Genomic DNA, 11,490 nt, shown 5'->3' on the forward strand with positions numbered 1-11,490 from the left:
ACAGGTGCAGTTTAGGTATGAGGAATAAGCCTAGAAGTCTAATGTACAACATGAGAACTACAGGTCATAATATTTTTTGTAAAGTAGGTGGAAATTTTGCTAATAGAGTTTTGTGGCTCTTTACCACACACACAGGTGAGGTGATGGGTATTAATCTGCTTGACTGCAGTAGTCACTTTACTAGGCATATGTCTATCAAAACATGTTATGCACCTTAAATATATGCAACAAAAAATAAATAATTTTTAGAAAAGATTAGCAAACCTTCAGGCCTATAAGGCATTGTAAAAATCTGTTTAAGCATATAAAATTCACTATTTAAGGATAGCCTGATTTAGAAAATATAATGAATATTATATTTTATAATATTATAGGTGAGCCCTTCAGCCACCCCTCTACTGTTAAGCTATCTTAACTTTTGTCGAGTTTTTTCTTTAATCAATAAACTCTGAATACTCTAAAAAAATAAAAATAAAAAAGATCAGAACATTGTTGTTCTGCTTTAAATATAGCCAGAATCTTATCTTTAAATTTTTGCAGTTGGAAAATCCTTCCAAATGTTTTAAAATAATCACAAACTTCCCCTTAGCATGCATTATAGGCAAATTACTTTATTAATGACACAGGATTTTAAATTTTAGGGGGAAAAAGAAATTTAATAAACCAAAAATGTGGTAATAATGGTTTGATGTGATTCTGTGTGCTTATTTTCTCCTATGTTGTCTTCATACCTAAAATTGCAAAGGTCAAACAGAAAGTGCTGATGAAGGAGCTGCAGCAAGTTCTCTACAAGGTCTAGCTAAGATTATTGATGAAGGTGGCTGCGCTGAACAGATTTAAAGTGCAGGCAAAACACGAAAGACGTTTCTATTGGGAGAAGATGCCATACAGAATTTCATAGCTAGAGAGAAGTCAATGCAAGGACAGGATAATATTCTTGTTAGTAATGCAGTTGGTAACTTGAAGGTAAAGGCAATGCTCCCTGACCACCATCAAAAATCCTGGGACCCGTTTCCGTGCCTGTGCCTCAAGGAGTAGGGCACCGGCCCCATATGCTGAGGGTGGTGGGTTCAAACCCAGCCCCGGCCAAAAAAAAAAAAAAGGACATTAAAAAAAAACTTCAAAAAACAAAAAGAAAGCCAGGATAAGAGCACTTCTGTTTTACTTACTGTGTATTTATCAGTCTCTGTAATTGCATGGGATAATTCTTAAAATAAGTAAATCAATGTGTGTGTGTGTGTGTGTTCTGTTTGTCTGAAGCACCCTTACTAATAGTCACATATTTTATCTTGTTGAATTGTTGATGAGTCTGATTTAAGCATTCTACATTGTATATCAAATCATCACATTGTACCCCATCAATGTATACAGTTATGATTTTAATTAAAAAATAAAAAAATTTTCAAACGAACAAACAAAAAAGAGCACTTCTGTTGATAGCAATAGTGAATGAATATTTTAAGACCAAAGTTGAGACTTACTGCTCAGGAAAAGTTGCCTTTCAAGTATTATTGCTCATTGACAATGACCTGGGTCACCCAAGAGCCCTGATGGAGATGTACAGGAGACTAATGTGGTTTTCAGATCCACTAACACAACATCCATTCTGCAGCCCTTAGATCAAGAAGTCATTTTGAGGGCTGTGGCAACCTAGCTCACAATATGTCAAACTGCTGGGTGTAAGCTACCTTCCTGCCTCAGCCTCTGAAAGTAACTGGGATTACAAGTGCCTGCCACACACTCAGCTAATTTTTCTATTTTTAGTAGAGATAATGTCTCACTCTTACTCAGGCTGGTCTCAAACTCCTGCCTCAGCTTCTGAGAGTGCTAGGATTGATTACAGGCCTGAGCCATTATGCCTGGCCTTAACTTTCAAGTCTTATGATTTAAGAAATCCATTTTATAAGGTTATAAAGCTGTACTAGACAGTGATTCCTCCAATAGATCTAAGGAAAGTAAACTGAAAATGTTCTGGAAAAGATTTACCATTGTAGATGCTGTAAGAACATTTGTGATTCATAGGAAATCAAAATATCAATGTTAACAGGAATTTAGAAGAGCTTGATTCCAACCATCATGCAGACTTGGAAGGGTTCAAGTCTTCAGTGGAGCACGAAATTGCATATGTGGTACAACTAGCAAGATCACTAGAAGTTATCACAGAATTGCTGAAATCTCCTGGTCAAATCTGAACAGATAAGGAGTTGCTGCTTATGGATGAACAAAGAAAGTGATTTCTTGAGATGGTGAAGATACCGAGAACATTGTTGTGATGACAACAAAGGATTCAGAATATTATATCAACTTTGTTGATAAAGGAGTAGCAAGGTATGAGAGGACTGTCTCCAATTCTGAAAGAACTTCTACTGTGGATCAAATGCTATTGAACAGCATTTCATGCAACAGAGAATTAATTCATGAAGGAAAAAGTCAATCCATGGATGCGGCACCCGTAGCTCAGCAGTTAGGGTGCTGGCCACAACATCAGGGCTGGCAGGTTTGAACCCAGTCCTGGCTTGCTAAACAACAATGACAACAACAACAAAAAAGCCAGGCTCTGTGGTGGATGCCTGTAGTCCCAGCTACTTGGGAAGGGGAGGAAAAAGAATTCCGTAAGCCCAAGAGTTTGAAGTTGCTGTGATGCCCTGGCACTCTATCGAGGATGATGTAGTGAGACTCTGTCTCAAGAAAAACAAACAAACAAACAAACAAAAAAACCCAAGTCAATCCATGGCAAACTTCACTGTCTTATTCACCACCCTAATCAGTCAGCAGCCATCAATCAAGACAAGACCCTTCACCACCAAAAAGACTGACTCTTGAAGAATCAGGAGATCATTAGCATTTTTAGTAATAGTCTTTTAAAATTAAGGTATATACATTATTTTTTAAGACATAATGCTATTATTGCACACCTAGACTATAGGATAGGGTAAACAAAACTTTTATAATTATTAGGAAATCGATAAATATGTGTGGCTTGCTTTATTGTGATATTTGCTTTATTACAGTGGTCTGGAACTGAATCTGCAACATCTCCAAGATATGCCTGTATTTCAGATGATAAATCTCTGATGAATTTTAATAAAACTAATGTAAAGCAGGAATTTTGAAGAATGTGGTAAAATGTTTTCTACATCCTAGCTACTCAAAGTGTGTTTCACAAATCAGCAGCATCAGCATCATCTGGGAGCTTGTTGGAATTATGCAATCTGTCAGGCCCAGTGGTGCAAGTGCCAGTATTCCAGCTACTTGAGAGGCTAAGGTGGGAGAATTGCTTGAGCTGGGGAGTGCAAATCCAGGCAACAAAGTGAGATGCCATCTCTAAACAAATGAAAAATTAGGCTTGGTGCCCATAGCTCAGTGAGTAGGGCACCGGCCACATTTACCAAAGGTAGTAGGTTCAAGCCCGGCCTGGGCCTGCTAAAAGAACAATGACAAATGCAACCAAAAAATAGCCGGGTGCTGTGGCAGGCGCCTATAGTCCCAGTTACTTGGGAGGCTGAGGCAAGAGAATCACTTGAGAAGAGAAGCACAAGAGTTTCAGGTTGCTGGGAGCTGTGATGCCATAGCATTCTACCAAGGGCGACACAATGAGACTCTGTCTTAAAAAAAAAAAAGAAAAGAAAAGAAAAGAAAAATTAAACAACAAAAAAAGAAATGCACACGTAGAAGTCAAGGTGTATAAAACAAACAAAGAACAAAACAAAACAAAAGCCCAAACCAAAGAGGAAACATAGTCAGGCACCACTCCAGACCTACTGGTGAGAATCCTTAAGTGATTTGGATGCAGTAGCCATCCTTTCAGTAGCTAAGTTTGAGGTCATTGTCAAAATAGTTCACCAAATCACAGAGCCACCTTTCTATAGCAAATGGGATTGAACTACCAAGCACCACATAACAGTGTAGCACCAACAAAAGGAACACAGACTCTGGGTAACATGTGAAGTTACAGTATAAACCCCAGTTATAAACTCTTTCTAGGTGATGTTAGACACATTACTTACCCATGTGATTTAGTTTCATTATCTGTACAGTGGGAATGGATATGTGTATCTATCTAATAAGAATGATATAAAAGTTTAAACTCTGCATAGAAAATGCTTATAATTAATACCTGGCACATTATTGGCAATTGGAAAATGTTTACTATTATCATTAAAGTATTGGTATTTAGTTCAATGGCAACAAAAACATTGAAAATTTGGAAAGAACAAATAGGAATAACAATGGTTATTACTGATTTGACACTTGCATCATTCCAGGTAAAAAATTTTTTCTATTTACATATTTGTTTTAGAGATAGGCTCTTGCTCTGTCCCCAGGTTGGAGTGCAGTGGTGCAAATCAGGGCTTGCTGTAACCTCAAATTTGTGGGCTCAAGGAATACTACTGTCTCAGCCTCCCAAATAGCTAAGGCACATGGCCACCACACACAACTAATTTTTAAAATATTTTTGTAGCAATAAAATCTTGCTATGTTTCCCAGATGGTCTCAAACTCCTGGGCTCAAGCAATTCTCCTGCCTCAGGCTTTCAAAGTGCTGGAATTATAGGCATGAGCCACTGCACCCAATCTAAAAATATTTTTTTAAGGCCAAATTATTTTGACCAATACAAATTAAAAATAGGTAAGTATTTCTATACCAATAGACTGGATTTTAAGCATTCCAAAGACTCCATTGTTTCACTTTGCCCTTTTATGGTATGCTAAATAAATACCACACGTTATCTCACCAGTCGCTTGCTATAAAGCAATGCTGTACTGCTGCCACTGGAAACTGCCCATTTAGAAAAATGCATGACATGTTCCAACTGTCTGGAAAGTCCAGCCACTTCCTGTTGTTGTTGCATAAGTTTCATGCGATGGTCTTTTGCTAGGCTCTGAAAAGAAAATAATTTCTAAATTAGTATCTGCATATAACGTATTTTAATGGTCATTTTCAGATAACCAAATTAGAATAACTACAATCTCTAGGTACTTAGTTGACAGAAACTGAAAATACTCTCAGTGTCTTTCTCCTTAATACAAAGGATCACTCTCCCTACAGTAAAAAACTACATCCCAAATATGCCCTAGCCCTTTGATATGCATATGTGTGTGTGTGTGTATATGTATATATATATATATAAATGAGATTTAGGTGTCTGTTCATCCATCTTGTATTATGAAAGAGAATGGATTAGCTATAATTTAGTCAGTATCTGTTAAATTCTATCCTCACCAATAAAACAGATGCTTCCTTGCAATCTAGTAAAGTTACTACATTATATAATTCACTCAATCATATGACTTCACCTTCTAGGAATTTTAGTTGCAGTTGCAACTAGTTTGGGCCTGGAGTAGTGCCAAATCATTGATAAGCAACTGTTATTTTTAAGAAAGGCATCACATTATTTCTGCCTATTGAGAAATACCATGGGCAGCACCTGTGGCTCAGTGGGTAGGGAGCTGGCCCCATACACTGAGGGTGGCGGGTTTGAATCCAGCCAAACTGCAACAAAAAATAGCCAGGCATTGTGGCAGGCACCTTTAGTCCCTTCTAGTCGGGAGGCTGAGGCAAGCAAATGGCCTAAGCCTAGGAGTTGGAGGTTGCTGTGAGTTGTGATGCCACAGCACTCTACTGAGGGGTATAAAGTGAGACTGTCTCTAAAAAAAAGAGAGAGAGAAATACCATGGAAGACAATAGATACAGTAAATAACTGTGCCAATCCATTCTAAGAAAAGCTACATAAAAGAAAAATAGCACCAAATCTGGTTTATTTTAAAGGTTCCAAGCCAAAAACCTCTTCCTAGACATGGAAAGGAAAGGGCTTCCTATTGGCTCATACGAATTAGAAAAGCACCACACTCCAACATGGACTTACGTTCTCAATTAAAAGTGAACCTAGATCCTGGCCATAGTTAATTCCAGATTTGAAAAATACACCAACTAAATTGAAGTAAGGGGGAAAATGTAGCGAATATATATATTTAAGGAACTGTTGACAGTCAATAGCTTTGCTATTATCCAATTTAAGTTCAAAGAGAAGATACTTACCTATTAGGATATTATTTCTTATCTTTGTAAAAACTAAGAGTTTCTTTGGAAACAGTATAGTAGGGAATAGAAATTCTGGTGACTTCATGGGAAGTTGCAAATTGAGAATTAGAAGCCCAAGTTTCTTGTTTTTCTATGGTAAAAGCTATTTGGGCACATTTCTTGTGGATCTTAGCAGGTAAAACTGGTTATAATTACTTGCCTTAAAAAGGGACTTTGAACTAGAAGAATGGGAATGAAGACTAGAGGTATATTTAAAAAGTGCTATGAGAATTTTAAGCCAAAGTTGATTAAAAATAATACCAGGTTTTTTCCTACAGATTCATGACTCTGTTCATCTTTTTATCTTTTTTTAACACTTTTCAAGTGATTCTGATGTATAGTCAAGTTTGAAAGTATAGCCACAACAATGTAGGCACTATTAATCTCTGGGTAAGTAAATCAAAGTAGTATTTGATTTTTACTAGAGCTCTGAAATTCTGCTTAAATGTTTCTATTTAAAAAAAACAAAATCACAAAACTTAGGGTCTGAATCCTTTTGCCTATCATGTTTCCTCACTAAATAACTATAGTTCCAAAAGAACAAAGAATTATTTTAGCCTTTGTTTCCTGCATGGCTGAAACAACAGAAATGGCCATATTCTGCATTTAGGGATAGAACTTTTTTTTTTAAGAGACAGAATTTTACTTTATCACCCTCAGTAGAGTGCTGTGCTGTCACAGCTCACAGCAATCTCCAACTCCTGGGCTTAGGTGATTCTCTCGCCTCAGCCTCCTGAGTAGCTGGGACTATAGGCACCAGCCACAACGCCTGGCTACTTTTATTTGTTGTTGTTGTTGCAGCAGTTTGGTGCGGGCCAGGTTCGAACCTGCCATCCTCAGTATATGGGGCCAGCACCCTACCCACTGAGCTCATAGGTGCTGCCTATGGATAGAACTTTCTGATAGAGCTCTTATAATTTGGTCAACTATGATATATATAAAGGGGATGATCTAAATTTTTTTTTTATTTTTCTTCAAATCTTCAAACAATAGGATTTTAAAATTCTTTCCTAATACTGAATTGCTTCTGTATCAAAATACTAAAATACCAAAAGATCGTGCAATTAATATTGTATGTTAATATACCATATAGATGATGTAACCTCATATCATTTGAAGTCAAACGCTGATTTGGATATTGACCATCATGAGTTTTAAAAAGCTAAAGAAGCTCATTGCCTGTAATCATAGCACTCTGGGAGGCCAAGGTGAGAGGACTGCTTGAATTCAGGAGTTTGAGAACAGCCTGAACAAGAGCAAAATCCCACCTCTACAAAAATAGAAAAATTTGCTGGGTATTGGGGCATGTGCCTATAGTTCCAACTACTCAAAAGGCTGAGGCAAGAGGACTGCTTACACCCAGAAGTTGAAGGCTACAGTGAGCTATCATAATGCTACCCACTATATCAGAGGCAACAGAGCAAGAGGTGAGATTCTGCCTCAAACAACAACAAAAAACACCCACCCCCAACTGATGAATATAGTATATTTTGGGGGGTATAAAGTGCACCATTTTGCTATTTTTTAAGGGAAAAATAATGATATATATTATACACAGGTAGTATTAATTCTATATATGTTTTTATTTATGCTTATGAATTAGAACTTTATGTTTAAAAAACGCTAAGCTTCCCTTATAAAAAACAAGTATCTAAACATAACAAATAAAAATTTGAATTAAAAACTTAAAACAAAATTCTTTTCCTGAAAATTTGGGCGAAAAATGTGGGTGTGCTTCATATATGGGAGCACGTTATATATACAGGGCAAAATGTGTAATATTTGTCTTACCCACAATAAGATGCAACTATCCTAAATGCCTTGAGTGTCTCTCTGTTAAGTCCTACTCTCACAATTAAAAACATAAAGTGCTGAGGGCAACAGGGCAAGAGCCAGATTCTTTTTGCTAATTTCTCATCAGATTAAATATATCTATTTAAAACATAACTTAACAATGTATCTTTCTAGAAAATTTTGCTGAACTATACGCCTGTAATGATGCCAAGTTTTCATTCCAGGGAATCACAAATCTCAGTCATTACTCATCTCTTCAACATTCAGAGATCCGCCTACAAGCAAGACACTATGACTTCTGGGAAGCAAACGATGAGGAGTGAGACATTTCTAGTGTATTATAACGCCATAAATTGTTGCCTACAATGCAGAGCCTGGCAAAGGTAAACTAGGCAATGGGGAAAAAACCTTATGAATCATATGCGGAGACAATTCTATGAAAAGTGGTGTAATTTCAAATTCCCAAGAATTATGTTGAATCAATACAACATACTGACCCGTGGGCAGTAACTTACCTCTAGCTGATGCAATAGAGCTTTTCCTTTTTTATTTATCTCTACCATCAATGTAAATATAGCAACTTTAATATCCTGTTCCACCTGCTTTTGATTTTGATTTACTTCAATAATTCTGAAAATTAAGTGAAAGAAGGAAAAAACATTTAAAATTTAAGGCAGTTTTAATACATAAAATTGATGTTTTAAAATCTAAATTAGACAAAATTCTTTTCCTTAGAATCTCTGCAATGTCTAAGACTCCTTCAGTTTAAAATGACGGTCTTGAAGATGACACAGCATCTTCTGAAATATAATTCTTCTGAAAGATACACAGTTGCTCAACTCAATCTTAAAATCAAAATATATACAATTAGAAGACACTGAGAAAAATTATTTTTCTTTTTAAGACAGAGTCTCACTTTGTTGGTCCTGGTAGACTGCAATGGCATCACAGCTCACTGCAACCTCAAACTCTTGGGCTTGAGCGATCCTTCTGCCTAAGCCTCCCAAGTAGCTAGCTAGGGCCATAGGTACCTGCTACACACTTGGCTATTATTTTTAGAGATGGGGTCTCACTCTTGCTTAGGCTGGTCTCAGTCTCCTGAGGCTCAAGCAATCTGCCCACCTTAGCCTCTCAGAGTGCTAGGATTACGGGTGTAAGGCACCAAACCTGACTGAGAATGAACAGATTTTTGAAAATATGATTTAGAAAGATTATGAAGACATCCAGTACTATACCTAAAAAAAAAAAAATAGGTGAAAGAGTAGACTAAAAACAGGATTTATAAATAAGATAAAAATATTATGTGCAATTCTGAACAAGTTCCATTATGTTCACTGCAACTAAAAACTAGAAAAGTTTAGTAAGTGAAATTAATACTCTTAGTTATTTGAACTGCTACAATATTCATGATATCTGCAGAAAGACAATAGTAGTCTGCTATTTCTTATAACATATTTAACTCCGAATTAGCAGCCAAATAACTACTTTATTTTCATCAACCATTTACTTCTCTTCCTATAATTAAAAATGGGAATGCCATTTTCACGGAGACAAAATGAATAAAAAACATATAACATCACACCAAAATATATCACAGAATAGACATCTGATGAAACTTTGCAATAAAACTCCTTTGTATCTTCATGACAGTAGAAAATGATAAATAAGGGGAAACTAGTGTCATGTTTGCAAATACATAAAAATAAATCAATAGGAAAATTAGTCCAGTCAATTTAACTTTTATAATCAAGCAGGCTATAAAGACTTATAAGCTATTAGTACCTAATTTTATTTTTTTTTGAGACAGAGTCTCAGTAGCTCTGGGTAGAATGCCATGGCATCACGATAGCTCACAGCAACCTCTTGGCCTTGAGCAATTCTCTTGCCTCAGCCTCCTGGGGGGTGGTGGTGGTGGTGGATACTACAGGTGCCTGCCACTATGCCTAGCTAGTTTTTCTATTTCAGTAGAGACAGAGTCTCATTCTTGCTCAGGTTGCTCTCAAACTTCTAAGCTCAGGCAATCTACTCACCTCAGCTTCCCAGAGTGCTAGGATTATAGATGTGAGTCACCACGCCCAGCCATGACATTCTTTAAATTTTTACCACAACTCAAATGTAAAAACCCTTCTATATAATGTCATTATTACTTTGTTTAAAAAAAAAAAAGGCTCGGCACCTGTGGCTCAAGTGGCTAAGGCGCCAGCCACATACACCTAAGGTGGCGGGTTCGAATCCAGCCCAGGCCTGCCAAACAACAACGGCTGCAACCAAAAAATAGCCGGGTGTTGTGGTGGGCGCCTGTGGTCCCAGCTACTTGGGAGGCTGAGGCAGGAGACTCGCTTCAGCTCAGAAGTTGGAGGCTGCTGTGAGCTGTGATGTCATAGCACTCTACCCAAGGTGACAGCTTGAGGCTCTGTCTCAAAAAAAAAAAAAAAAAAAAAATCTAAGCCTTAACCCATAGCTCCTACCAATTAGTTAAAGAGTAAGAAAAATATCAAAAGGATAAATTTCATTAAGGGTGAATCATTTCCTTAAAATTATTTTAGAATTGCTACCTTTTGCCACTAGATGGTAGAAATGCCTGTAATTATCTCTCATTCATTCAACAAACATTCATTACAGATTTTCAATTACTCTTCATCAAAAAATCTTAAGCTCATCAATTACATCACTTGGCAAAATACACCATTCTGATTGGAATTTGAGAAAGGAAATAGTATTGAGTTAACTATATTTATTTTGTGAAAGTCAAAGGTCAAAGAAAATGAGAGTTAACAAGAAAATAATAAAAAGACAGACATACAATTCAATGTATAACAATGAAGAAACAATGATGTTTGAGCATCAAGAAAAGATTAAATTATGTTTAAGAGCCTCTTCTAAGAGAAGTCAGGTAATAAAGAGAATTACCTTGAAAAGAAAACTCCCTAATGCTCCATCCTACCTCTATTCCAAAATGATAAGAATAACAGAGTATGATGTCTTATGCAAAACTAATCTCAAAGGTTCACACAATTTTTCCAACTTAGAACACCATATCTCTGCCAAGCCTCTTTTCTTTAGGCTCTTCTAATAAACATTTCTTGACTACCCAGGCAGTGACACTTTACTTTTGTGTGTACACAAGGGATTTCATAGGTGTGTAAATTAAATTTTTTTTCACTTTTTTATTAAGTCATATACACATAGATCATGAATACATTTATGCATATGTGGGGTAAAATGTACTGGTTTTTTAATACAATTTGGAGTGCTTACATCAAACTAATTAATATAGCTTTCACCTCATTTACTTGATTATTGTGTTAAGACATTTATATTCTATACTTGATAGATTTGACTTGTACCCTTGCAATATGCTCCATAGGTGTGGTCCTACTGTTTACCCTCTGTTAAACCTCTAACTCTTCCCTTCCCACTCCATTTCTCTCCTTCATCCTGTGCTATAGTTGTGATCTATCTTTCATAAGAAAGAGTGGGTAGGCTTGGTGCCTGTGGCTCAAGTGGCTAAGGCACCAGCCACATACACCTAAGGTGGCAGGTTTGAATCCAGCCTGGCCCGCCAAACAACAATGACGGCTGCAACCACTAAAAATAGTCAGGCATTGTGGCAGG

At 36.7% G+C, this 11,490-nt stretch overlaps 1 protein-coding gene across 1 annotated transcript in view; it reads right to left on the bottom strand.

The window, feature by feature from the left end:
• Positions 1 to 11,490, bottom strand: part of TRIM24 (tripartite motif containing 24) — a 134,844-nt gene that overhangs the window by 41,612 nt on the left and 81,742 nt on the right. The window contains exons 6-7 of the mRNA XM_012806293.2: positions 8,391 to 8,505; positions 4,736 to 4,882 (exon numbers count right to left, since the gene is read on the bottom strand). Of these exons, the coding sequence (XP_012661747.1) occupies positions 4,736 to 4,882; positions 8,391 to 8,505 (262 nt within the window). The remainder of the gene's footprint in view (positions 1 to 4,735; positions 4,883 to 8,390; positions 8,506 to 11,490) is intronic.

This window comes from Otolemur garnettii, unplaced genomic scaffold (assembly GCF_000181295.1).
Source record: "Otolemur garnettii isolate 467f Iridium unplaced genomic scaffold, OtoGar3 scaffold00049, whole genome shotgun sequence".
Lineage (NCBI taxonomy): Eukaryota > Metazoa > Chordata > Mammalia > Primates > Galagidae > Otolemur > Otolemur garnettii.